The sequence below is a fragment of the Raphanus sativus genome, chromosome 4 (genome assembly GCF_000801105.2).
Source record: "Raphanus sativus cultivar WK10039 chromosome 4, ASM80110v3, whole genome shotgun sequence".
NCBI classification, from domain to species: domain Eukaryota; kingdom Viridiplantae; phylum Streptophyta; class Magnoliopsida; order Brassicales; family Brassicaceae; genus Raphanus; species Raphanus sativus.
In genome coordinates this window covers 38,207,205-38,234,701 of record NC_079514.1, presented here as the reverse complement: position 1 = coordinate 38,234,701, position 27,497 = coordinate 38,207,205, and the positions used below count along the sequence as shown (strand labels likewise).

General features: G+C 37.8%; 5 protein-coding genes and 1 pseudogene across 5 annotated transcripts; 4 read left to right on the top strand and 2 right to left on the bottom strand.

The window, feature by feature from the left end:
* On the top strand, positions 1–5,455 carry LOC108837785 (probable leucine-rich repeat receptor-like protein kinase At2g33170). Its single transcript, XM_057008670.1, has 3 exons — positions 1–378; positions 546–3,542; positions 4,941–5,455. The coding sequence occupies exons 2-3, from the start codon at positions 566–568 to the stop codon at positions 5,324–5,326; spliced, it is 3,363 nt and encodes a 1,120-aa protein (XP_056864650.1). The 5' UTR covers positions 1–378; positions 546–565; the 3' UTR covers positions 5,327–5,455.
* Positions 5,456–7,463: 2,008 nt separating this feature from the next.
* LOC108853401 (exopolygalacturonase) lies at positions 7,464–8,964 on the bottom strand. The gene is made up of 2 exons (XM_018626816.2): positions 8,212–8,964; positions 7,464–8,016 (listed from the first exon to the last, which is right to left on the bottom strand). The coding sequence occupies exons 1-2, from the start codon at positions 8,946–8,948 to the stop codon at positions 7,530–7,532; spliced, it is 1,224 nt and encodes a 407-aa protein (XP_018482318.2). The 5' UTR covers positions 8,949–8,964; the 3' UTR covers positions 7,464–7,529.
* A 3,258-nt stretch (positions 8,965–12,222) lies between these two features.
* On the top strand, positions 12,223–15,250 carry LOC108855575 (3-ketoacyl-CoA thiolase 2, peroxisomal). Its single transcript, XM_018629427.2, has 14 exons — positions 12,223–12,439; positions 12,624–12,700; positions 12,801–12,885; positions 12,973–13,099; positions 13,188–13,286; positions 13,369–13,436; positions 13,518–13,625; positions 13,708–13,785; positions 13,906–14,038; positions 14,141–14,237; positions 14,336–14,459; positions 14,526–14,634; positions 14,736–14,819; positions 14,913–15,250. The coding sequence occupies exons 1-14, from the start codon at positions 12,350–12,352 to the stop codon at positions 15,020–15,022; spliced, it is 1,389 nt and encodes a 462-aa protein (XP_018484929.2). The 5' UTR covers positions 12,223–12,349; the 3' UTR covers positions 15,023–15,250.
* A 2,953-nt stretch (positions 15,251–18,203) lies between these two features.
* On the top strand, positions 18,204–20,204 carry LOC108852444 (vesicle-associated membrane protein 722-like). Its single transcript, XM_018625952.2, has 5 exons — positions 18,204–18,601; positions 19,159–19,300; positions 19,407–19,527; positions 19,680–19,742; positions 19,855–20,204. Exons 1-5 carry the CDS (start codon positions 18,412–18,414, stop codon positions 20,002–20,004), a joined length of 666 nt encoding a protein of 221 aa, XP_018481454.1. The 5' UTR covers positions 18,204–18,411; the 3' UTR covers positions 20,005–20,204.
* A 369-nt stretch (positions 20,205–20,573) lies between these two features.
* LOC108852425 (cellulose synthase-like protein D1) lies at positions 20,574–24,066 on the top strand. The gene is made up of 6 exons (XM_018625931.2): positions 20,574–21,096; positions 21,171–21,600; positions 21,689–22,069; positions 22,141–22,516; positions 22,597–23,029; positions 23,115–24,066. The coding sequence occupies exons 1-6, from the start codon at positions 20,597–20,599 to the stop codon at positions 24,064–24,066; spliced, it is 3,072 nt and encodes a 1,023-aa protein (XP_018481433.1). The 5' UTR covers positions 20,574–20,596.
* A 502-nt stretch (positions 24,067–24,568) lies between these two features.
* On the bottom strand, positions 24,569–27,194 carry LOC108849634 (receptor like protein 26-like; annotated as a pseudogene).
* Between the last annotated feature and the right edge of the window lie 303 nt (positions 27,195–27,497).

Genomic DNA, 27,497 nt, shown 5'->3' with positions numbered 1-27,497 from the left:
TTGAGCAATTGCCTCCAAGCCAAAGCAAAACTTGCTTATACTTTCCATAATAATCAAAAAATCCTTATTGGAATATACACTCATCGATTTCTCATCACTATCTCTCCCTCTCTCACTTTTTTCTAGCTTCTCTTTTAATTCTTGGGATCGTGGAGCTATCTATATCCATAAAGTTTATTTGGATTTAAAAGCTCCTTTATTTTCTCACCTTTTTGTGAGTTTTTTTTACTGATTCTGCTTTGATTCCCAGATCAAAGATGATCTCTTTTTGATTCCCGCAACACTCAAATGAGATCTCTTTCTCTCTGAGAGTTTTTTATTTTGAGGAATCAAAAAGACAAAAAGCTGAAGAGATATTCTAAAACCTCTTTTACACAAGTAAGAAAAGTCATTTCATTTCTTAAAGATTCCTTTTTTATCCCTGTTGCAAATCATAGATCTAACCTGTAGGGTTAATGCTCTGTTTCTGTTTGAATTAAAAAGATTTGATTTTTACTTGCCAAAAGCATTCTCTGAGTTTTTATGTGAATCTATGTGGTTGCCAGGTGCTGACCTTTTATTATCAATGGGTTGGATCTCTGAGTTTAAGACAGAACCGAAACCAATGTTTGGTGGAGTTCTGTTTCTTTTAACACTTGTGGTCTGGACATCAGAATGTCTGAACAGAGACGGTCAGTTTCTCATGGAGTTGAAGAACAGAGGATTTCAAGATTCTTTCAACCGTCTCCACAACTGGAACGGCAATGACGAGTCGCCGTGTAACTGGATAGGTGTGAACTGCAGCAACAGCAGCAACAATCTAATGGTGACATCTCTTGACTTGAGCTCTATGAACCTCTCTGGTGTATTAACCCCCAGCATTGGCGGTTTGGTTAACTTGGTGTATCTTAACCTCGCTTACAACGAGTTAACCGGAGACATCCCTAGTGAGATTGGGAACTGTTCTAACCTCGAAGTCATGTTTCTGAACAACAACCAGTTCGGTGGTTCTATACCCGTCGAGATCAGGAAGCTGTCTGCTCTTAGAAGCTTCAACATTTGCAACAACAAGCTCTCTGGTCCCTTGCCTGAAGAGATCGGCGAGTTACGGAACTTGGAAGAGCTTGTGGCTTACACCAACAACTTGACCGGTCCACTGCCTCATTCTATAGGGAACCTCACCAAGCTGACGTCGTTTCGAGCGGGGCAGAACGAGTTCTCTGGAGAGCTTCCTAACGAGATCGGTAGATGCCTTAACCTGAAACTCCTCGGTCTCGCGCAGAACCTCATCTCTGGAGAGCTTCCCAAGGAGATTGGGAGGCTTGTGAAACTCAAGGAGGTGATCCTGTGGCAGAACAAGTTCTCAGGGACGATTCCGAAAGAGATTGGGAACCTAACGCGGCTTGAGATACTTGCTCTGTACGTTAACTCGTTCGTTGGACCGATACCTTCAGAGATTGGTAACATGAAGTCATTGAAGAAGCTGTATCTGTACCAAAACCAGTTGAATGGGACTATCCCAAGGGAGCTTGGTAACCTTTCCAGAGCCATGGAGATCGATTTTTCGGAGAATATGTTGACCGGTGAGATCCCTGTTGAGCTGAGCAAGATCAGTGAGCTGAAGCTCTTGTATTTGTTTCAGAACAAGTTAACCGGAACTATACCGGATGAGATTAGTGAGTTGAAGAATCTGATGAAGCTTGATCTCTCAATCAATTCCTTAACCGGTCCTATACCGTCCGGTTTTCAGAACCTTACTTCAATGCGTCAGCTTCAGCTCTTCCACAACTCGCTAAGCGGTGTGATCCCTCAGGGTCTCGGTATGTACAGTCCTCTATGGGTTGTTGACTTCTCCGAGAACCAGCTCTCGGGGAAGATACCGCCTTCTATCTGTAACCAATCGAATCTCATCCTCTTGAATCTCGGTTCGAACCGGATATTCGGAGAAATCCCACCGGGTGTCCTGACCTGCAAACCGCTCCAGCAGCTTAGAGTCGTTGGTAACCGACTAACCGGTCAGTTCCCGACCGAGTTATGCAAGCTTGTCAATCTCTCCGCTATAGAGCTGGATCAAAACCGGTTTAGCGGATCGTTGCCACCTGAGATAAGCATTTGCCATAGGATTCAAAGGCTTCACCTGGCAGCTAACCGGTTCTCCTCAAACCTACCGAAACAGATCAGTAACCTCTCCAGCCTAGTCACTTTTAACGTCTCATCAAACTCTCTAACCGGACCAATCCCGTCGGAGATATCCAACTGCAAGATGCTTCAAAGACTCGACCTGAGCCGGAACGGTTTCATCGGCCATCTGCCTTGCGAGCTAGGAAGCCTGCATCAGCTAGAGATCCTCAGACTCAACGAAAACAGATTATCCGGCAACATACCGTTCACCATTGGTAACCTCACGCATCTAACCGAGCTCCAGATGGGAGGAAACTCGTTCTCTGGAACCATACCTCCTCAGCTAGGTTCCCTCTCGAGTCTCCAGATCGCGATGAACTTGAGCTACAACGATTTCAGCGGCCAGATACCGCCTGAGCTAGGGAACCTTTATCTCCTCATGTACCTATCTCTCAACAACAACCACTTGAGCGGCGAGATACCAACGACGTTCGAGAACTTATCGAGCTTACTCGGCTGCAACTTCTCCTACAATAATCTGACCGGACCGTTACCGCTCACACCTCTCTTTCAAAACATGAGTCTAACTAGCTTCCTCGGAGATAGAGGACTCTGCGGCGGGCATCTGAGAAGCTGCGACTCTAACCTCTCTTCTTGGAGCAACCTTTCGCCTCTCAGATCAGACTCCGCCCTTCGTCGCCGGAGAAGAATCGTCGTCGTCTTGTCTTCGGTCGTCGGCGGAATCTCTCTTTTCCTCATAGCTATCGTAGTTCATTTCCTTAGACAGCACCCCGCCGAGGCTAAGCCTCCTTACGTGCACGACAAGGAACCGTTCTTTCAGGAGTCGGACATCTACTTCGTCCCGAAAGAACGGTTCACCGTTAAAGACATCCTCGAAACGACGAAAGGCTTCCACGAAAGCTACATCATCGGTAAAGGAGCTTGCGGGACGGTTTACAAGGCGGTTATGCCGTCGGGTAAAACCATCGCGGTTAAAAAGCTAGGATCGAACAGAGAAGGCGGTAATAACAATAACACGGATAACAGTTTCCGCGCGGAGATTCTTACGCTAGGCAAGATCCGGCACAGGAACATTGTGAGGCTGTACAGTTTCTGTTACCACCAGGGCTCGAACTCGAATCTTTTGCTGTACGAGTACATGTCTAGAGGAAGCTTAGGTGAGATTCTACACGGAGGGAAGTCGTATGGACTTGATTGGCCGACTCGGTTTGGGATCGCGCTCGGTGCGGCGGAAGGTCTTGCTTACTTGCATCATGATTGTAAACCGAGGATTATTCACCGTGACATCAAGTCTAATAACATTTTACTTGATGAGAACTTTGAAGCTCATGTCGGGGACTTCGGTTTGGCTAAGGTCATTGACATGCCAGTGTCCAAATCTGTCTCAGCAGTAGCTGGTTCTTACGGTTACATCGCTCCCGGTATGTTTCTACGGTTTAGACAGTTAGATTCTGAGTTAACCAGCCTTAATCTTTTTTTTTGTCACAGAACCAGACTTAAATCTAAAACCCAGTTTGTTCCTACGGTTTAGACATTTGGTTAATCTCAAAACCGGTGTGATTTTAGGGTTTTAGACATGTTGATTTTGAGTTTACCAGGTTTAATCTCAAAACAGATATGTTCTTACGGTTTATACATTAGAATCTGAGTTAACCGAAGTTAATCTCAAACCCGGTATGTTCTTACGGTTTAGATACTTAGATTCTAAGTTAACCGGGATTAATCTCAATACATTCGTGTTTCTTACGGTTTAGACCTCGATTGGTACAGCAGATGAAAAAGCAGTAGCAGAATGCTGTAGAAGCAGTATGCTGTAGAAGCTATATGCTTTCACTAAAATTTTTAATAAAGTGATTGGTAGAGCAGTAGCATTATACAATTTTAAAATTATCATAAAAGTTAGTATATAATATATTTATTTTAAAATAATATATATTAAATTATAATATATATTAATAATATATTTGTTATTAAAAATAATGAATCTTATTTAATTTTATAAATTAAATTAATTTTTAAATGTGAAATAGTATTATTTAAAAAATAAAATAAAACTATTTAAAAATAAAATTTATTTTTGGAAAAAAAAATTTGATAATATTAAATAAAATAAATAAATTTTAAAAAGTAATTTATATAAAAATTATCATTATTTATTTATTGTTTGAGAAATAAATGATCCATATATAATATTATCATAAAAAATAATCTATGACATATAATTTATTTATTTATAAATAATATAAATGTGTTTATTTTATAATATATAAATATATATTATTTTATGTATTTTACTAAAAATAATGAATGATATGTGTAATTATATAAATTTTATTGTATTTTAAATGTGAAATATTGTTATTTTAAAAAATAAAATAATTAATCACAAATTTTAGTTTTTTTAAATATAATTTTATTTTTGATTATAAGCATATTTTTATATTATTAAACACACATAATTTAATTACATATAATTATTTTTGAATATATATAAATTCAAAATGCAAATGCTCTTTCAAAAGCTTCATATGAGAGCATTGAGCAAAGAGCATTTGGAGAGCATTAGCATCTTGTAAATGCTTTTCTAAATGCTTTTATGATCAATGTTGATTGGATAATAAGGAGCATAATGCTAATGCTAATGCTCTGCCAATCAAACCCTTAGACATTTAGTTTCTGAGTTAACGGGGTTAATCTCAAAACAGGTAGATTCTGGTTTAACCGGTGCTAATTCCAAACATGTACGTTCTTACGGTTTAGATATTTAGATTCTGAGTTAACCGGACTTAATCTGAAAACCGGTTTATTTTGTTTTGCAGAGTATGCGTACACAATGAAAGTAACGGAGAAATGCGATATCTACAGCTTCGGAGTTGTACTCCTTGAACTGTTAACCGGAAAGACTCCGGTTCAACCGATCGACCAAGGTGGAGATCTCGCCACGTGGACAAGAAACCATATCAGAGATCATTCGTTGACAAGTGAGATACTTGATCCTTATCTAACCAAGGTAGAAGACGATGTGATTCTTGCTCACATGATCACGGTCACGAAAATTGCTGTGCTCTGTACGAAATCTTCGCCTTCGGATCGACCTACGATGAGGGAAGTGGTGTTGATGCTGATAGAGTCTGGAGAACGTGCCGGGAAAGTGATTGTGTCTGCCACGTGCGGCGATTTACCTCCACCGGCGCAGCCGTGTTAACTTAGTTGGTTTCTGTATAGATTTAAAGATGATTTGTATATAGTCACTATAGAAGAAAGAAAGCATGAGCATACGTATAAATCATTCCTAGTTCGTTGAAAACTTGAAATAATATTAGAAATTTTTGTTTGTTGAAACACAACAAAGAATTCAAGATAAGGAAATGAATTTAATGAAAGGTAAAAATAAAATTTTGAAATAATTCGATTAACATTTGTTAGTTTCATTCCACATTCCAAGGTAGTGTCCTCTTGATGTCAACATTTCAAACTCTTATGCGACTCGGTCAACAAGAATATATTTAAATTTTTGAATTTCAAATTGTAGATTTACTAGAAATATTTATATGGAAAAAGGAAGAGAAAGAAATCTAGATTTAGCAAGAATTTTTTTGGAGTAGAAGTAAATAAAATTAGAGATAAAAACAAATTTTATGTTCTAGTTTTGATCCACTTTAGAATCAACTACTTTTGGAATAGAACACACAGCAAGAAACAAATATAAATTGGAAAAAAAATTATTTAAATAATCAATTTTCAAATTTAGTTGAAATAAAACATCAAACTTTATGGTAAACAGAAAAACACCGAACTTTTGTTGATAAACCATTTTAATCATAAATTTTTAATTAACCATATCATTTTAGTCAACAGTTATAGTGACTAACAATATGTCTAAAATAATTTTTAAAGTTGATGATTTTTTTGGCATAAATATCAATCAACTTTTTTTAAAAAAAAAACGGATGTTAACTTTTAGAATAAATTATTTAAGAACAATATAAATATTGAATAAATTAAAATAATTTTTTTTCATCATTTTCTTCAAAAATAAATTTAAACAATTTTAAATAATTATAAAGAACTTTAAAAATTATTTACGATAATAAAGCCAATTTTGTAACTATTTATATAACCCCAATTGGATTATGTTCCATAATTTTTTGTCTATTTTTTATTTTTTATTTTTATTTTAAAGTTATTAGTATATTTTGATTCTTATAAGAATAAAATTAGTGGTATATAAATTCTTCATAATTCTCATCATGTAGCTATATTTTTGATCTTAACAGTCTTTAGTAAAAAAAAAATCATTAAAATGCATAAAAATGTGTAACTCCTTTATAGAAATTATATAAACTTTTTTTGAAGATATTTATTATAAACATAAAGAACATGAAGAATCCATCAATTGATAACTCTTTTCATTTGACAATAAAAGTTGAATTAACATTTCCCTAACAACTTCTTGACAGTAAAATTATAAAACATAATCCAAATAAGATTGTATAAATAGTTTATAGTAAGTAATTATAAAAGTTCTTCATAATCATTTTATAACTAAATAGTCAATTAATGATATGTTAACTAATTATTTTAGAATATAAATGAAAATAATAGAAATTTTTATTTTGATAAAATGAAAAACTTAAATATTTTAGTCGTAGTTATTTCTTATCTAAAGTTTTTTATTGATGTTATTAAAAATATATTTTCAATATTTTTTTAAAAATGTTGATTTATATTTGTGTAAAAAAATCATCAAATTTAAAATTCATTTTAGGCATACTATTAATCAATATAATTGTTGTCTAACGATATGAATAAAATGATATGTTCAACGAAAGTTTATGATTATAATGATTTGTCAACAAAATTTCAGTATTTGTTTTTGGTTTAGCGAAAAGTTGATGCTGTATTTTAATCAAATTTGAAAGTTGATGATTTAATAATATTTTCTCAATACAAAAAATGAGTTTATTCTTTTATTCTTTGAGTATCTCATGTAATGTAAATGTAATTTGCCAATATAATCAGTGAAAATCTATAAATTACACTACTCATACTTTAAAAACAAGTACTAAAATATATTTAGGTGAATAGTTACAATCTTTTTCATGAAATAAAAATATAACATTGTTATATACTATTTGAAAAAGACGGTCAAGACACAAACTATAGCATGCAAGAAAACCAGATAAGCTAATTGAATTATGTTATATGTAAATTTTTTTTTTAGAATTGATATCAGTTGTTTGTTTCTATAAAATGTATAATTATTATAATAAATAAATTTTGCATAAATATATAATATATTTTCTGATATTAAAATTATTATTTTTAGTTTTGTATGGGGCCTCGGAAGATTTAGACCGGTTCTGCCTATACAATCTAAAAACTAACACATGACTAGTTTTAAATCATCACATCCGGCAATCACCAGGCACGATCTTCCCATGAACTGAACCACCAACGTTCTCACACGTAGCCGTGGCAGGCCCGTTTCCTTTGTACACCAAGTCGATGTCTGAGAGCTCAACGCCTTGACAAGGAAACGTTTTACTACACTGCATCATCAAAGCCGCTCGAGTCTTCGACGTTCCCCAAATGTTGTTATACTTCACGTCTTTGATCTGAACATGAGAATGATAGTCTCCAGAACTGTCGCATTGATTGTGTGGACAATACCGCTGGTCGATGACGATGGGGTTTCCAGCATCGATCATTTGGATATTCTCGAACAAGAATTTCGAAACCGAAGTCTGCGAGACCGACTTAGCCCATGTTTTGATCCTTATACCGTTCATTGTACCTTTGAATACAGAGTTTCTTACGGTTATGCCCTCAATATTCTTCTCATCTTTGTATCTCCCAATGCTCCCGACACTAATCCCGTGCCCTGGTCCGCACCTGGTGTTGGAAGATATCAGAACATCAATATGTATTGAATCCACATAAAATGTAACACTAATATATTGTTAATACCAAAAAGAGAGAATATTTTGAATATATTTTTAAAGCGTTTAGTTACAGCCTAAAATTTTCTTGAAATATATCTTATGGTTAAGGTAGTTATACATATGTTGTGTTACTTGAGATATATACCTGGCATTAGAGATATCCAAGTTGGTGGTACCGTCAAGAATTGCGATACAATCGTCACCGGTTCCGATAGTGACGTTGGAAATATGCATATTCTTAGATCTCCCGATCTTGATTCCGTCGGTGTTAGGGCTGTCTTCGGGAGCGGTGATGACGACGCCGGTAATGTCAAAATCCTCGACTGCGAATAAGTTGAAGTGTCCCATTTTGCTGTTGAGCGATTTTAGACCGTTAACCCTCGAGGATCTAACGAAAGCAAACCCAATGTTCATAGCCATAGCACGACAGTTGACGTTTTTGTTACAATCATTGAGAGGCCAGGAGTAAGATCCTCGACCGTCAAGTGTTCCACCTCCGTTGACGGTGAGGTTATCGACGTACCGGAAAGAGATCCATTCTGCTTTTTTGTCGGCGTAAAGGGTCCGAGGAGCGAACAACGTTCCTTTGATTGTAAAAGTAATATGACTTTTGCAAGGACCGTAGAACGCTATTTGATCGAGATAGAATTCTCCGGCGGGAATATAGACCTTTGATCTTCCACCAGTCCATTGACAAGCTTTGCTCCACGCTTCTGTAAACGCAAGAGTATTGTTTCTTTCGAGGTGGCCACGAGCACCGTAGTTTCTTACGTCGAAGACCTTTTCTTCACCGTGAAATGCATTAGTCTGAGCACCTGCGACAGCAAGGAAGAAGAAGAAAAAGAGAGGCGAGAAACACAGGATCAGAAACCTAGACGCCATCGATCTAAGTTCTATTTTCTTTCTTAGCCTTTTGATTAGTTGAAGTAAACTGAAGCGTTTGAGCTTCCTATTTATAGGGTAACAAATTTAAGAGTATTACATTAAACGTCAATACCAAATATGTATATGGGGAACACAATCTATTACTTCCTTACATACACAAAATTATGATTAGAAGATAAAGCAAGATCTTATCAAAGATGGAATGATAATATTTATATTTTGTGTGAATAGTAATTTAAATGATAATGTTGATCGTTATGACTGTATATGTGCCAGTGCCACATTAAGAGCATCTTTGTTGGGATGTTAATATATATCTGGGGTTGACAAAAAAAAAGTATCTGGGAATAAAATAATCAAATATATATATATAACGTTTGAAAAACGTAAGAAACGAGTAAACAAAAGAGAGACCAAAGAGAGAGAAAGGCGATCTAGTTTCGGAATCGGCGGTCGGCCGGCGCGTGAGCGTCCGTGCCACCGCCGGTACCTTTGTTTCTTCCGTCAAGCTGCTTCTATTGCCTCTTCTCTGCCTTCTCTAACTGTTCGCCTTGTCCGAGCTCTGGATTGGCGCCATCTTCAACGGTGGCTCCTCGCTTGGAGGGAAGACGCGCACGGTGGAGACTCAGGGCGTGAGAAGATAGGCTCGCAAGTTCAAGGTGTGAGTCCGGGAGATGGAGGCTACCATAGATCCGTCGCTGCCGGTTTTTCTTCCGGGAGGTGGAGGCTCCTAAAGATCCATCGACTCCGGTCTTGTTGTCGGGGCGTGAAGGCGATCTCTTGCCTTGCGCTGTCGGATTTTGGCGCCCTATTTCTGGGTTATGGTTAATTTTAGTTTGCTTATCTTGTTAGATTATGGGTCTGGTAGGTTTATGATGGATGAGATCTCGTCGGAGGACGAGGGAAGCTCTCAGTCGAGGGTGGCGTTTGTTTGTGCGCGACATTTTATCCTTTGAGGAGGGTGGTCACTGTTTGTAGTTTTAGCTCTCGCTTCGGCGATTGATGCTTCCTGGGTTATGATTCCTCAAGAGATGAAGATGATTGCGATGAAGCTAAGGGAGTGATGAACTCCGGTGTGTTCGGCGATTCGATTTGTGGTTCGCCGGACGATGGTGAGAAGTGGTTTGGTGAGAAGCGGCGACGAGGTGATGGCTGTAGCGACGCGTGTCCCTCTTTTCCGAAGATGGTTACACGTGGCCTCCACTCAAGATCTGATTTTCGAGAAGCCAGCGTCGTTTAGAGCTTCGGGTATTAGGGTTTTCCAAGTTGGGCCTGTCGGTTTTGTAGCCCATTTGGGTACTGGGTGCTCTTCTGTGGACTGTGTGCTCCGTAGTGGGCTTTGTAATTTTGTGGCTTAGGCCCTGTTTAATGAAAACCTTTGACGGAAAAAAAAAAAAAAAAAGACATGCAAGCCACAAGTTCTTCATTTGGAACTTTTTAGATATTTTCTAGATACTCATTTAGCTATGTGTCTGTTTTAAGAGCATGTTTATCAACAAAACCCACTTGAAGGTTCTTATTTTTTTTAATCATTAACGGTGGACCCCGTCGTGACCAGATCTTTCAATATGATCCCTCCATTTTCTCTCTGCTCATTCTTGTATCGACACGTGTATTAAGAACCTTTCCTTGCTTCTCCTAACTAAGATACATTCTTTGTATTTTCTTCTTTTGCTTTAATTTTTTAATCTTATTTAATCTAAGATATGTTGTTAAGAACTACCTATAAACATGAGTGGTTTAGTTTTTTTAAATTGGATAATATTTAATTATTTTCTGAAACTACGGTAGAATCTCTATAAATTAATAATGTTGAGATTTAAAAATTTTATGAATTATAGAAGTATTAATTTACAAAAAAATTCTTATTTAGATTTCTTATTTTAAGATATGTTTATTCTAAGATAATAAAAATATTTGATTTTAGTGTATAAATATTAATTGTTATTTTTTAAATTTGAAATTTATATTTATTTATTATATTACTTGGTGTATACCAGGGGTATATATAATATATATTGCATAGAATTTAAAAGTTATTTTAGATATAATATTACTAAATTTTATCAAAAATAGACTAAGCGTTAAAAAAATATAAAGATAATTTCATTTTGAATATAAAACAAACAATATAATAATATGTTCTTATTTATATAATATATATAAATATAAAATTATTAATTTATACTTTAAATGGAACTATATATTTACATATAATTTTTTGAAAATATTATTTTATTGATTTGTATCAAATTTTGAATCAGTCGAAATTGAGACCGGCAAATTTTTTTAAGTTTTAGAGATTATTAATTTATCGAATATTAATTTATAAAATTTCTATTGTATATTAAAGTATGATTACTTTGTGGCTGAAAAACTCATTATGAGTATATTGCCGTTAAGGGTGTTCTTATACATCTACAATCGCAAACATATCTGAAACCAATTTCTGAAGCAATGCAAAATGGTTTACAACAATTTTTATGATCTTACGAAATGCTGAGAACTGTTATCATCCACAAACTCAACGTTTATGAGTGATATCAGCAAAACCAATTAAATCCTAATCGTATAAAAACAGAGCCTGGGATGTGGCTGGTGATCGGTGACACTTCAGGAGAAAGAAATGAGTCCGAAAACAAAAAGTTCAGATATTTAACAACTAGTAATGGAAATCTAAACTGTTTGTTTGTTTTCATCGGTAGATTACAATTTACGTACAATTGAAGAAAAATGGCATCATCAGTGATTATTCACCATCGCAAGAGGGGTTCTTCCTACGCTTAAATAAATAAATAAATAAATTTTGAGGCGTCTAGTAGAGAAAGTTTGGGGTCATCATGTAAACTTAAAAAAAAAAGGTTACGATCTAGAAGATGATGAATATGGATACACGGCACGTACTTCAAAGCCCAAAACTGGGCGGGGTGCAGACGTCACGCTTACGCCTCTAATCCGATCTTCTTGTCTCTTTCTCATTTAAATCATCAATCTTTTTCTTAATTGGACGTAAAACCAACCAGACCGATTGATTTTTTTGTCGTAAATGCAAGTATTTCTGATAAATGTGAAAAAGTTTAGGTCGTATGTAAGGATTAGGACAAAGGCTAATAGTTGACCAAAAAATAAAAGGACAAGGCTAATAGTAGTACACTGTTTTGGTTTGAAAAATTTACAGGATAAAAGAGAACGTGTGTCCAAATGGAATTATCAGCCACTTAAATTATTAGTAACAAAAAGAAAATGATTATTTGATTCCTTAATTTAGGATTAACAGTTACGTTCAAAGCGGTGATCTTCCTTATTAAATTGATCAAACCCAACGACTGTGTAGCTTCCCGTTAGTTACACCAGATCGAGTTTCATTTTATTATTATCTTTAAATCTGCAAAAAGAAAATGGAGAAAGCGATCGAGAGGCAACGAGTTCTTCTTGAACATCTCCGTCCTTCTTCTTCCTCCTCCCACAGTTTCGAAGGCTCTCTCTCTGTAAGCTTTCCTCTCTCTCTCTCTCTCTCGAAAGAGATCTATCGCTATCTCTATGCTTGTTCTCGATCTTGATTTCTTGATTTCTTGATTTTGAGTTTTGACTGTGAATTGTGGTTTGAGATCAAATTTGATTGATTGATTGATTGAGATCTTATAACGGTTCCATTTTTTTGCAACGAATCAGGCATCTGCTTGCGTGGCTGGAGACAGTGCTGCGTACCAGAGGACCTCTCTCTATGGAGATGATGTTGTCATCGTCGCGTACGTCCCTCTCCTCTTTGTTCTTCTTCTTTGTCTCTATGATAGAGACTCTATCTCACATACTCACGCTCTTTCTTTTTTTTTTTTGATTCGATTGCAGGGCACATAGGACAGCACTTTGCAAGGCCAAACGTGGCAACTTCAAGGATACTTATCCTGATGATCTCCTTGCACCTGTTTTGAGGGTCTGTCGTCGTTGATATCTCCTTCTACTCTTTTGTTCTGCTTTTTTTTTTTTATGTTTGCCTTATATTGTTATCTTCTTGGTGCAGGCATTGATAGAGAAGACAAATCTCGACCCAAGTGAAGTCGCTGACATTGTTGTGGGTACTGTTTTGGCTCCGGGGTCTCAGAGAGCCAGCGAATGCAGGATGTCTGCTTTCTACGCTGGTTTCCCTGGTATGTTCCTTCTTTCTTTCTATATATGTAGATGGATATCCTTGTGTCTGTTTTGCTGTATGCTCATGCTGTTTATCTTCTTTGGCAGAAACCGTGGCTGTAAGAACCGTGAATAGGCAGTGCTCCTCTGGGCTTCAGGCTGTTGCTGATGTCGCTGCTGCCATCAAAGCTGGGTTTTATGATATCGGTAAGAGAGTATCTGTCATTTGATTAGATTGACTGGTGTCTACGTGTTCGTGTAGCTGACGGATGATGTTGGATGGATGCAGGTATTGGGGCTGGATTGGAGTCCATGACTACCAATCCCATGGCATGGGAAGGGTCAGTCAACCCAGCGGTACCGAATCTCTTAACTATCTCCTCTCTGGATTGTTAAGTGGCTCTGTTGAGTAATATAAAACTTGTTATGTTATTGCAGGTGAAGAAGTTTGCGCAAGCACAGAGTTGTCTCCTCCCTATGGGTGTTACTTCAGAAAATGTAGCACACCGCTTTGGTGTTTCAAGGCAGGAGCAAGATCAAGCTGCTGTAAGGCAACTGAACTTGTTTAGTATTGTTGTAACTCATATATTTGAGCTCCCGATGCTAAGTTATGAGGTCATATTGGTAGGTCGACTCACACAGGAAGGCGGCTGCTGCTACTGCTGCTGGTAAATTCAAGGATGAGATCATTCCTGTTCAAACCAAGGTATATTCCAGATCCTCGATACAATAACTGTAACTAAGACTTTGTATTGGTGCGTTATTTACTGAACTTCAATCATGTTCTTATGATTATTGTCAATTAACTTGTGTTTTGTATATTCAGCTTGTGGACCCAAAGACAGGTGATGAGACTCCCATTACAGTTTCTGTTGATGATGGGATCCGTCCAAGTACTACTCTTGCTACTCTTGGGAAGCTGAAGCCTGTGTTTAAAAAGGATGGCACCACTACTGCTGGTACATTTTCTTGAATCTAACTGTTCAGTTGCAGAGAACAACACAGTTCTTGTTAAATCACAAATTTGAATTCATTGCTTCATGTGTTTCGTCTCAAAACAGGAAACTCCAGCCAAGTAAGTGATGGTGCAGGAGCTGTTCTCCTCATGAAGAGAAGTCTTGCTATGCAAAAAGGACTTCCGGTTCTTGGTGTATTCAGGTGCGTGACGATTTTTTTATGATAAAGCTATATAACGTCACAAGTCTGCATTATGCTTGTGATGTCCATTTTACACATTATTGGACAACTTTTTGCAGGACGTTTGCTGCAGTTGGTGTTGATCCAGCAATCATGGGTGTCGGTCCAGCAGTTGCCATTCCTGCCGCAGTTAAGGCAGCTGGTTTAGAGCTCGATGACATCGACTTGTTTGAGATTAACGAGGTAAAAATAGCAATTACTTTCATGATCTTCTTCTCACATTCTGATGATGATTCTTGTGTGTTTCAGGCATTTGCATCTCAGTTTTTGTATTGCCGTAACAAGTTGGGAATTGACGCAGAGAAGGTCAATGTCAACGGAGGCGCGATGGCCATCGGACATCCTTTGGGCGCTACAGGTAAAATAAGAACGGAGGAGCTATATGAAAATTACTATTCTTATTTTCAGTTCACCAATTAGCCATAGAGACTTGGCTAATGCTTGTTGAATCTCTGACAGGAGCTCGTTGCGTTGCTACTTTGTTGCACGAGATGAAACGCCGTGGAAAAGACTGTCGGTTTGGGGTTGTGTCAATGTGCATCGGTAAGCTTCTCCCTCTCTTACTCTATACTCTCATACTCGCAATCTGTAAATCGTTGTCTGAAAATGCATTGTTGATTGGGAAAATGAATGCAGGGACGGGGATGGGTGCAGCGGCTGTGTTTGAGAGAGGAGATGGAGTTGATGAGCTTCGCAACGCAAGGAAAGTTGAAGGGCAAGGCTATTTGTCCAAGGACGCTCGTTAGAGATTAACAAAGTCTCAATCCCTTCACTCTTCAGAATATTTGTGACACTCTATATTCTCCTTGGAGAGAATCTGGTCCATTTTTTTCCTTTATGCAGTTTATTAATTATTGTAGTTGTTTGAATAAAGCAGCACAACCAATGTTTGCCTGAGTCTTGTATTCGTCTTGACCAGGTCATGTGCTTTAAGTATATTTTTTTCATTACGTGAAGGGAAATCTTCTATACAATCTTACATGTACGGGTGATTCTTCTCGAATTGCAGTTGTTTGTTGCTTCTGGAAATAATATAATTTTCAGCAGGCATCAATTTTTATAAACAGATTTATTATAGACCAAAATATATTTTGAATTTATGATTAGCATGATCGATTTGGGTTTAAAAAATTTATCATCCTGTTTATACCAATAAAAACTCGTGTTTTGCCCGGAGTAAAACATTGTGAACAATAATATACTATATTTATCTATAATATATATGTTTTAGAAGATTTTTGTTGTTACAAAATAAAAGTTGTTTTAATATTTTGTTATTATCTTTAATTTTGTTAAAAATGTGTAATCCAATAGATTTTTCGGTCATTTCTCTAATTGGTTGAATGATTTTTAAATTCTATTTTAAAGTTTTTTAATAAAAAAAAATTTATTAAATCTTTTTAGATTAAGACAAAACATCATATACTATGAAACAGACGGAGTATATTGTTAACTATATTAAACATACGTTATATTTGATCGGTTAATACTAAATTGAAAGTGTTGCAATAGTTGTTTAAAGAGCATAAAATGTGATTAGTGATAAGCCAGATCAAAAAAAATTTGAGAAGTATTGGACCAAACTTTTAAAAGGCGATTGTCTTACTATGACATTCCGTTCATTTTCTATCACTTGAATATTAAGGCAATGAAAAGTAAATTAGGTTTTTCCTCACCCAAAACGATGGATTTGATTATCATAACTCCATTTACCAGATTCTTTGAACCCAACACTTATTTACTCATTTCGACCTCTGAATTATAAATTTATCTCTACTGCTGTCTCTACCAAAATAAATCTGTTTGCGAAACCGAAGATCCATTGATCTTTCTCCATGTTTGAGCTAATTTATGTGAGGGAGAAACAAAGTCTCTGGGATCTACTTTGTATTATTTGTTTTCATGCATAGGGCATATACAGTAGCTTTATATAGAGATTTTGTACACAAAAAATATTAGTAGTATAGTAAAGGGACCTTATAATAAATGTTTAAATTGTATAAACCATAAAATAAATTTCTGTATGACTTAATGTGATTACTTTTTGGTAAATTATACATATTAGCATGTCACATTAAATACACTATATATTGATTCTTTCAAAAAATAATATCCACTAACAAATCTTTTGCATATTTGGTAAAAGAATATCGACATCCCCTAAATTTTAGGATGGAATTATGACGATATAATAAAACAAATCATATATACTTGGGGATGAAGTATCAAAGTAAGATATTTGTCATTGAACATAAATGAATTGAATATCGTCAAATATTTATTTTAAGAACTTGTATATCACGTATATTATTTTGTTACTTCACATAAACTTTCATACGAAGCTAACTACTAACTGAGTCGGTATTTGGTACCAAGAAAATCGGCCAAAATTTTTAATGACCTGATCCGATTTAACAACGATTAAATAATTTATTAACATCTTTACAACACATATGCCTGGGCAAAAAAACCGGAACCGAAGAACCGAAGCGGAACCGAACCAAAATATCCAAACCAAGGACCTTTAAATACCCGCATGGTTCCTATATTTCTATATCCAAAATAACCGAACCGAACTGGAATCGAACCGAGAACCGAACGGGTACCCGAATATATAAAATATTAATTATAGATACATATAACATAACTAAATATATATTTATAACTAATTTTTTTAAGAACAAAAATATTTGAAGATAACTACATTATTATAAAATCCGAATTACCCGAATTATCTAAAAGTATTCGGATAATTTTATCCGAAATATCCAAAATAATCCAAAATATTCAAACTTTTTATCTAAATCATCATAATTATTTGATAGTTTATCCTAAATAACTAATATTTTATCTGAACTATCCGAACTACCCGAACTATCCGAACCGGAACCAAATGAGAACCGAAATTATTTCGGGTATTTTCCGGTTCCTAATTTTACTATCTGAACTGAACCGAACCCGAAACTATCCGAACCGAACCCGAAACTATCCGAACCGATCCCGAAACTATCCGAACCGAACCGAACCGAAAAGAAGTTAAGTACTCGGTGGATCCTCTAACCCCATATCCGAACTACCCGAAACCCAAAATACCCAAACCGAACGGATACCCGAAATGCCCAGACCCGTCACATACATCTCTCACAAATAACCAGAATTTTATTTTGTTCATAAAGTTCAAAGAAAAACTGTTTTTAAATGGAAGAAGCTAAGCGTAATCAGTTCAAATACAAAGATGTTGTGTTTGATACCAGTACACGTGATTACTTGTAAGTGACATTGCAATTTAGACAGAACAATTTAAAAGTTTCGTTTAATTATGCCAAGGTAACTTATGATTTCAAACCATAGCGTTAACCATGTGATCATATGCGACACATATCATATATTCAATTACATTATTTTTATTTACACTATGATTTGCTTAAATCTTCTATAAAGCTGCCACGTAGGATTTTTGAGCTCTTAAATAGGATATGGTCATTTTATAATTCTTACAAAATTGAGGTTCATATTTTTTAAAAGATTCACAAATAATATATAGGGGATTTCAATAAATTTACCAGCATAAATAGAGAAACTACTTGAATAAATAGTGAGGGACGTGGGTGCATGTAGTAGGTTCAGTTGATAATGTGACTAAAACGTTTCAAACCTGTCATAAACCTTGAAAACATCGAAATTATTCTATTTAATTTACCCGCAAATTATCCAAATACACAGGAAGATAAAACATTTGTAATGAATATTTTTTCTAATATACTTCCTTTCCTTTCATATTGGAAACGACCATACGCTATCTAATCCATTATTCAAAGTTTAAACTTAATGAGCAAGCGTTTCTTCGAAAAGAAAAGTTCAAAAAAATTATTTATCCAATTATTCAAATAATTACGCTGGGATATACGTTCAAAGTTGAAACCATCAATATCAACTTTCTGAATTTGCTTGCTAAGTCGTTCAATTCAAAGGTTTGATTTTGAATTTGTTTGTTTACCTCTCTCTGTCTCTCTTTGTACGCGTTTCAGCGTTAGTTTTCTTTATATCTCTAGCTTCCTTCCTTCCTTCCTTCCTTCCTTCACGCCGATATAACTCTCTGATAGACTCGGTAAATCCATCGGACATAATCGTTTAAATGGCGCAACAAACGTTGCTATACAGTTTCGTCGCTCGTGGCACTGTGATCCTCGTGGACTTCACTGATTTCAAAGGCAACTTCACATCCATCGCTGCACAGTGCCTTCAAAAGCTTCCTTCCTCGAACAACAAGGTCATCTACAACTGCGATGGTCACACCTTCAATTACCTCGTCGAAAATGGTTTCAGTGAGTCGCACTATTTTTCTCCATCTATACCTTCGAGTTCGATGTATTTGATGATGCGTTATAGCTTGTTATCTTTGGTATGTATTAGCTTTAGTTGATGTTATATACTAATGTGATATGTTAAGAACAAGCCTTATTCTGTATCTGTTATTTGAAGTTTTCAGCATACTTTTAGCTGGTTGATTTAGAGTTGGCCTATTGGCTAAAAGTATAAAAGGTGTCCAAAGGATCATATTTGGAATCTCTAGTAAGAAAAATTAATTTAACATGGTTTGAGGCTAGTCAGTATATGTCCTACAGTATGTACGGACCATGAAAAAAATAATCACTATGGGGAGTTATTTGGGAAACGTTGGGGATTATATTACTTGAGAGCAATTGCATTGGACTATTCCCTTATGTAGCTCTGTTTAACTATACTTGATTAGGTTTCAGGTGATAGATATGTATTCTTATTACAGAGTTCATCAAGCGATATGTTGGGTCATCTAGTCTTGTTTATCTTTCATCAGTATGGAACTTGAAAATTGTAAACCTTTTTTGTTCTTGTTGTGCAGCCTATTGTGTTGTTGCAGTCGATTCTGCTGGGAGGGAGATTCCTATGGCCTTCTTGGAACGAGTAAAGGAGGATTTCAACAGGAGATACGGTGGTGGAAAGGCTGCTACTGCTCAAGCGAACAGCTTGAATAAGGAATTTGGGTACTTGTGTTCGATAATCTCTTTTTTATTATTGCTATTGAAAAAGTTTATGTTATTTTCATGGGCATATGGTTGTGGCTTGACTCCGTTTAGGACTGATATATAGGTCGAAACTGAAAGAGCACATGCAGTATTGTATGGATCATCCTGATGAGATTAGCAAGCTTGCTAAGGTGAACGCTCAAGTGTCTGAAGTTAAAGGTGTCCTGATAGAAAACATTGAGAAGGTTTTTGATTCTGACCCTTTAATTTTCTTTACCCATGTTATTTTATGTTTCCAATAGATTTAAGATAGTATGACTTACGTACCAGGATCGTTTGGCCTATTCTGCCTGATTTAAACCCTTTACACATTGTTGTGGAACACATTCATTTGCAGGTTATTGAGCGTGGTGGGAAAATTGATATTTTGGTGGACAAAACCGATTACCTTCGTTCTGAGGTTAGTTGTCGTATGCTAATGGTTCCACGTTTTCATACACACACACAGCTCTCTCTTTCTTACTGCTTTTGTTTTGGGTTTTCCAACATTTAACTGAACCCATGTTGTATAGGCGGACCGTTACAGAACACAAGGAGATCAAATAAGAAGAAAGATGTGGTTTCAGAACATGAAGATTAAACTCATTGTTCTTGCAATCATCATAGCCTTGATCCTCATCATCATCCTTTCAGTATGCGGTGGCTTCAACTGTGGCAAATAAGATATGTTCATTGTGCTGTTTTTTTTTGTGGTTTCTAAATCCTCATGCTATGTTTCTGCTTAGATTGCACTTGTTGAAATTGTTTTTGTATAGGCCGTGTATATATATGTATGAATGTTCAACATTTTGCCAACATTATTATTACTTGTACAGACACTGATTCTTGTAAACCATTATTTGGAACTAATATGAACGCTTGTGCTTGCCTTAGTCTTTATATCTTTCACAAAGCTGTGATGGATCTATACATAATGTCTTTCACTCAAATACCTTTTGCACGTACAGTAATATAGAAAGAAAGAGAGAGGCAGAGCTAAAAGAAAGGAGATTTCAGGATTCATAAATTTCCTCTTTGAAGTTTTTTTCTTTCTTTCTTATAATAGAAAATAATCTATCAACCGTTGAATTCTCTAAAACTCTATACATTTTCGTTTGTCTTTTCTTTTCTTTCTTCCCTCTTAAACATTTTCACACATTCTTCTGTTTCCCTAAATTCTATTCCTTTCTAAATCAGGTTTTGTCAAAGAAAATGGGTTCAGTTTCTCTCTGAAGAAACCAAACAACCCAAACACAAAGAGCTCTTATCATTGTAATGGCTTCAAGTCCACCCAAAAAGACATTAAACTCCCAATCCTCTTCTTTAAACCGGCCACCACAAGCCGTCAAGTTTGGTCGCCGGACGTCCAGTGGCCGCTCTGTTAGCCTTTCCCGCGATGATGACATGGACGTCCCTGGAGATTCCTCCAGCCAAACCGATTACATCAACTACACCGTCCACATGCCTCCTACACCGGACAACCAACCCGCTGGCTCCTCCGGCTCCACCCCTGCACCCAGGAACAAGATGGAGAGGAGATTATCCGTCATGAAATCGAATAACAAGTCAATGCTGCTGAGGAGCCAAACGGGAGACTTTGATCATAACAGGTGGTTGTTTGAATCTAAAGGTAAGTACGGTATAGGAAACGCGTATTGGTCGGAAGAGGATGAAAACTATGACGGTGGTGTTAGCATGTCTGATTTTTTCGACAAACCGTGGAAACCTCTCACCAGAAAAGTTCAGATTCCCGCCAAAGTTCTTAGTCCTTACAGGTGATTTGATTTGTCTCTCAAGATTTTCTTTGTTCTTCATAGTCTTACAATGTCTCTCCCCTCTATGTGTTCAGGTTATTAATCGTATGTCGTCTTGTTGTACTCTTTTTCTTCCTCTGGTGGCGTATTGCGAACCCTAACGAGGATGCAATGTGGCTATGGGGACTATCTATAGTGTGCGAGCTTTGGTTCGCTTTCTCTTGGATTCTTGACATTCTTCCGAAGCTAAACCCTATAAACAGAGCAACCGATCTCGATGCCTTGCATGACAAGTTTGAGCAGCCTTCTCCTTCAAACCCTACTGGTCGCTCTGATCTTCCCGGTGTTGATGTGTTTGTTTCCACTGCTGACCCGGAGAAAGAGCCTCCTTTAGTTACCGCGAACACCCTTCTTTCGATCCTCGCTGTGGATTACCCAATCGAGAAGCTTTCAGCTTACATTTCAGACGATGGTGGTGCCATTCTCACCTTTGAAGCCATGGCTGAAGCTGTTCGCTTTGCTGAGGTTTCATTCATTCACACACTCTCTCCTCTTCTGCTTCTTGGCTAGTACAATAGATTATCTGATATGACTTTTGCATTTTCTTGTGCAGTATTGGGTGCCATTTTGTAGAAAACATGACATAGAGCCAAGGAACCCTGATAGTTACTTCAACCTCAAGAAAGACCCGACAAAGAACAAGAAAAAGCCAGATTTTGTGAAAGATCGTCGTTGGGTCAAGCGTGAGTATGATGAGTTCAAGGTTAGGATCAATGGTCTTCCGGAACAAATCAAGAAAAGAGCTGAGCAGTTCAACATGAGGGAACAGCTCAAGGAGAGGCGTATTGCCAAAGAAAAAAATGGCGGTGTACTACCACCTGATGGAGTTGAGGTTGTAAAAGCAACGTGGATGGCTGATGGTACGCATTGGCCAGGGACGTGGTTTGAACCTAAACCTGATCATTCAAAAGGAGACCACGCCGGAATCCTACAGGTACTTAACCATCAACTTTGAATTTAGATAAAAAAACAAGAAACATATCAAAACTTGAATCTTATTTGTAGATTATGAGTAAAGTGCCTGAGCTTGAACCGGTGATGGGAGGACCGAATGAAGGTGCGCTGGACTTTACAGGGATTGATATCCGAGTACCGATGTTTGCGTATGTGTCACGTGAGAAACGTCCAGGTTTTGACCATAACAAGAAAGCTGGTGCCATGAACGGTATGGTTAGAGCTTCAGCTATTCTATCAAATGGTGCATTCATCCTCAATTTGGATTGTGATCATTACATCTACAACTCTAAAGCTATCAAAGAAGGAATGTGTTTCATGATGGACCGAGGGGGTGATCGAATCTGTTACATTCAGTTTCCACAAAGGTTCGAAGGAATTGACCCATCTGATCGATATGCAAATCACAATACTGTCTTCTTTGACGGTAAGTTCTTGAATTAAGTTTTAATGCTTGTACCACAAGCCACCATAGCTTAAGCATTTTTTTTTGGATTTCTCAAACAGGTAACATGAGAGCATTAGATGGGTTACAAGGTCCGGTCTATGTCGGAACAGGGTGTATGTTCCGAAGGTATGCTCTCTATGGATTTAACCCACCTCGAGCTAATGAGTACTCAGGTGTGTTTGGTCAAGAGAAAGCCCCGGCTATGTATGCCCGGACTCAGTCCGGCGCGTCTCAAAATTCTCAAAATTCTCAAACATCTGATATAGAGTCAGATACACAACCTCTTACCGATGATCCGGATCTTGGTCTGCCTAAAAAGTTTGGTAACTCAACCGTGTTCACAGACACTATTCCAGTTGCAGAGTACCAAGGACGGCCTCTAGCAGATCACATGTCAGTTAAAAACGGTCGACCACCCGGTGCTTTGCTCCTGCCTCGACCTCCCCTTGATGCTCCAACCGTAGCTGAAGCCATCGCTGTCATTTCCTGCTGGTAAGGTTTCGAAACAACGGATACTAGATTTTGACCCGCACTTAGAAGTTATGTAGTTAAACCGAGTGTGAATATGGCTTTTCAGGTATGAAGACAATACAGAATGGGGAGATAGAATCGGATGGATTTACGGTTCGGTCACAGAAGACGTGGTGACCGGCTACCGTATGCATAACCGTGGTTGGCGGTCCGTTTACTGCATCACAAAACGTGACGCATTCCGCGGCACAGCACCGATAAATCTCACCGACCGTCTCCACCAAGTCCTCCGTTGGGCCACTGGCTCAGTAGAGATCTTCTTCTCCAAGAACAACGCGATTTTCGCCACCAGACGGCTCAAGTTTCTCCAGCGAGTCGCCTACCTCAACGTCGGTATCTACCCTTTCACCTCCATCTTCCTGGTCGTCTACTGCTTCCTTCCAGCTCTCTGTCTCTTCTCCGGCAAATTCATCGTCCAGAGCCTTGACATTCATTTCCTCTCATACCTCCTCTGCATCACCATTACCTTAACTCTAATCTCCCTCCTTGAGGTCAAATGGTCAGGCATCGGACTAGAAGAATGGTGGAGGAACGAACAGTTTTGGCTTATAGGAGGCACTAGTGCTCATCTAGCAGCAGTTGTCCAAGGATTCCTCAAAGTGATAGCTGGAATCGAAATCTCCTTCACATTGACATCTAAGGCTGCAGGAGAAGATGAAGACGACGCCTTTGCCGATCTTTACATCGTGAAGTGGACGGGGCTGTTCATCATGCCTCTAACGATCATTGTAGTGAACCTCGTAGCGATTGTGATAGGAGCTTCGAGGACGATATATAGTGTGATTCCGCAGTGGAACAAGTTGCTAGGAGGGATGTTCTTTAGCATGTGGGTTTTGACTCATATGTATCCGTTTGCTAAAGGGCTGATGGGTCGGAGAGGAAAGGTTCCGACCATTGTTTATGTTTGGTCAGGGCTTGTCTCGATTACTGTATCGCTGCTTTGGATCACGATTAGTCCTCCAGATGATGCTACAGGCGGTGGAGGAATATCAGTGTAAATTGAATAAAAATAATACTCAGACAGGTTTTTGAATCTTTTTTTTTTGGTTTATAAGAATTTGGTTTATGTAAATTTATGTGGAGAAAATAATGTTTTAGTTCTTGATAGTTTATGAATTCTTATTGTTACTTGGAACTCAAACATACATCGGTGGCTCTGTTTTCTTATATCCTCTGTTCTGTTAACAGAGGAACGTATTAAAAGATGGAAACAGAGGAAAGAAGGTTAATTTTAGTTGTAACTGAGATACATATAGTCAATACTTGAGAAAAACTTTCATTATTTGAGTATGTTCAATTTCACAAGATTCTTCTATGGTCCAAAATCATTGATAATTCTTTATGTATATTTCCTCTGCTTCTTTAATCAACCGCACACAGAAGCAATATTGAATGCAATAAAACGTACTATGGGCTCTCCACTCTCTGCAGAAATTAAGGGTGTGTCATGTGCTTATGGCATAGAGATGCCTCAAGTTATATGAGAAATAGAGATGTCTATAGATATGACATAGATTTTTGCTATCTTATATAATGGAAAAGGACACAGAACAAAGCTTCGGGAAACGATACAAAAGAAAAAGTAGTACTACTTCAATAAAGGGCACCCAGCGAATTGACATGCGTTTAAAGATCAAACGCAAAATGGTCCTAACGGTTTCTGAATTTATACAGACCGGATATCTTGATGAGCCACTCCGGCCTGTACGAAGCGATGACATGACCTAGTGACAAACCAAGCAACAGTCCAGGCCCATAACCTATTGCCACTGCTTTCCAGTTCAACACTTCTTCTCCTTTTTCTTGCTCTCGTTGTTGCATTGGTGGTGCAATAGTCCCGAAGCAACTTCCCTTGAGAGGAAAACCACAAAGCCCCTCATTCCCTTCAAAGGAGGATTCAGGTTGGCTAGTGATTTGTGTTCCTTGTGGTATTTCACCCTTGAGTTGGTTATGGGCGACACTTATGTACGCCAAAAACGAGAGTCTCTCGAGTCCTTTAGGAATAGTCCCTGAGAGTTGGTTCTTTGATAGATCAAGTGACTCAAGCTCCGTAACATTTGCCAAAGATAGAGGGATATGTCCTGTGAAGGCGTTGTTGGATAAGTTGAGTGCAATCAGTTTCTTCAAGAGACCAATAGATTCAGGGATCTGTCCTTCTAGTCTGTTTCCAGAAAAATCAATGGTGGCATATGATGTAAGTATCTTTCCTTGTTCCATGAATAGACCCTTGTATTGCAAGTCTATGGTATCTTGATAGATATAGGTACCATAACTGCCGTCTTCCATATACAACTTCCCATCTTCATCGAGGGATGACGCTTTCCAGTTTAGGAAGTAATCTGAGGGCAAGCTTCCTGAAAAGTTGTTATATGCTATTTCAAGTATGCGCAGCTCGGGAAATGCAAATGAGCCTTGGTCAGAAGGCGGCGACATAGGACCGTAGAATCCGTTTGAACGGAGGGTAAGAGCTTGCAAATAAGGCAAAGCCTTGAGCCAGAAAGGAAACGTGTCCTTCATTCTGTTGTTGTCAACACTCAGAAACCTCAAATGGGAGCAATTCAAGAGAGATCTTGGAAGTCTCCCCGTTAGTCGATTGTAACCAACATCAAGTGTCTGAAGTAAGGCACCACCATAGCACATGTCTGGAAGACTTCCCTCCAAGTTATTCTTCCGGAGGTTCACGGAAATGAGAGCTTTGAAAGTTACTCAGACATGGAGGGATTGAACCGGTGAATTTGTTGTAGGATAGATCAAGAAGATCAATAGAGCTCAGGTTGCAGATTGAAAGAGGTATGCTTCCTATGAAGCTATTGTTCCATGCAGATAAGGATTTTAGGGAGTGTGGTGGATTTGGAAATGGTCCTTTAAAATGGTTTAAGGCCAAATCTAAATAGCTAATCGGTGAATTTACTAATGCTTCCACCGAACCTTCAAAACCTGTGAAAGAGTTGTTAACAAGAGCCACCACGCTCAAACGAGAAAGCTTCCACAACCACTCGGGAACTTTCCCACTGATGTTATTGTTCGAAAGGTTTACAGCCTCCAAGTTATAAACGCTTTTCAAGAAGTTTGGGAACTGAGTGATGCCACATCCTGACAAGTCCAGTTTCTGCAAGTTTTTCAATAGGATGCCTGAATATGAACTTAAACTATTTGGTGATATACTATTACCGGAAAAATCTAGGGTCAACAAAGACTTGAGAGGAGAGAAGAGGTTTAAGTCAAATGGGTAGCTTATGTTTAGGAAAGATAGGCCGAGAAATTCGAGGGTGGTGAGCTTTGAGATAGGCTCTAAGGTACCAGTGAGATCATTATGATCAAGTAACAACCTGGTTACCCGACTTAGGTTACTAAATAAGGAAGGAACTTGGCCAGTCAAGCCGGTGGAGGAAAGAGACAAGACTTCTAATCTAAAGAGATTGCCAAATTCAGAAGGGATTGGGGAGAAACTGAAGTTGTTGGAAGCGAGATCAAGGTAACGAAGGTGACGCAGCATGAATATGCTACTTTTTGGATACAAAGTTTTAGAAGATAGGTGATTATAGGAAATGTCTAAAAAGTTTAGTTTGGTTTGATTCTGTAAAAGTGGGAAACCACCAGTGAGCTCGTTATGGGAAAGGTCTAAATAGAATAGCTGGCTTAGGTTACTAACTGAGGAAGGAATTTGACCTACGAAGCCACTATAAGAAAGAATCAAGACCTCTAGTCTGTTGAGCCTGCCGAGTTCGGAAGGAACTGAGGAGGAGCCAAAGTTGTTGTAAGAGAGATCAAGGTATCGGAGGTGACGCAGACGGAAGAGGCTGCTATTGGAACTCAGAGCTCCCTTGAGACATCCCTTTGCTAGGTGTAGTTTCGTGACCTCGCCAGTCGTGTTATCGCACCGGACTCCATTAATGAAGTAGTCAGTTTGGTTGCAGCCGCTGGAATCAAACTCGTTCTTGAACTGTGTAAGGGCTTGAATGTGCTGAGGATGACAAGCAGCAAGACCATCAACAGGATTTTTTATGATGAAGACGCTTGAAGCAAAGATACAAGAGCGTAAGAGTACAAAGAGAAGAAGCAAAAGTAGACGCATCGTTGACATTGTGGTCGTCAAGTAAAAAGTTTGTAAGCAAAGATAAGGAGAAGAGTAGTATAAATGTGGTTTGCCAAATTGCCAGTGTAGCTGTGACTAATCAACATTCACCGGTAAGGTATTAAAGTCTTGACAACGACTATACTGTATTCTCCTTTATATCTTTTTGAGCTAACAGATTTAAAGCACTTATGGCCCTACGGATGAACCTGCATTAATTTTGTTTGTGGATTGGAGAAGAGTTGGTTGCCGGTAACCTTTAGATCCATTGTATCATGTTTTCTTTCTTACATAGGTCTATCTTATGTAGAGGTAAAATTGGTTAAAGAAAATGCAAGTGATATTTCTGGTCCA

Coding starts and splice junctions, on each gene's coding strand:
- LOC108837785 (XM_057008670.1), top strand. CDS start 566: ATGGGTTGGATCTCTGAGTTTAAGACAGAACCGAAACCAATGTTTGGT. Junction 3,543..4,940: donor TTACGGTTACATCGCTCCCG/GTATGTTTCTAC, acceptor TTTGTTTTGCAG/AGTATGCGTACACAATGAAA.
- LOC108853401 (XM_018626816.2), bottom strand. CDS start 8,948: ATGGCGTCTAGGTTTCTGATCCTGTGTTTCTCGCCTCTCTTTTTCTTC. Junction 8,017..8,211: donor TTGGATATCTCTAATGCCAG/GTATATATCTCA, acceptor TTCCAACACCAG/GTGCGGACCAGGGCACGGGA.
- LOC108855575 (XM_018629427.2), top strand. CDS start 12,350: ATGGAGAAAGCGATCGAGAGGCAACGAGTTCTTCTTGAACATCTCCGT. Junction 13,437..13,517: donor AAGGGTCAGTCAACCCAGCG/GTACCGAATCTC, acceptor ATGTTATTGCAG/GTGAAGAAGTTTGCGCAAGC. Junction 13,786..13,905: donor TCATTCCTGTTCAAACCAAG/GTATATTCCAGA, acceptor TTGTATATTCAG/CTTGTGGACCCAAAGACAGG.
- LOC108852444 (XM_018625952.2), top strand. CDS start 18,412: ATGGCGCAACAAACGTTGCTATACAGTTTCGTCGCTCGTGGCACTGTG. Junction 19,301..19,406: donor AGCTTGAATAAGGAATTTGG/GTACTTGTGTTC, acceptor ACTGATATATAG/GTCGAAACTGAAAGAGCACA. Junction 19,743..19,854: donor CCGATTACCTTCGTTCTGAG/GTTAGTTGTCGT, acceptor CATGTTGTATAG/GCGGACCGTTACAGAACACA.
- LOC108852425 (XM_018625931.2), top strand. CDS start 20,597: ATGGCTTCAAGTCCACCCAAAAAGACATTAAACTCCCAATCCTCTTCT. Junction 21,097..21,170: donor AAAGTTCTTAGTCCTTACAG/GTGATTTGATTT, acceptor CTATGTGTTCAG/GTTATTAATCGTATGTCGTC. Junction 21,601..21,688: donor AAGCTGTTCGCTTTGCTGAG/GTTTCATTCATT, acceptor TTTCTTGTGCAG/TATTGGGTGCCATTTTGTAG.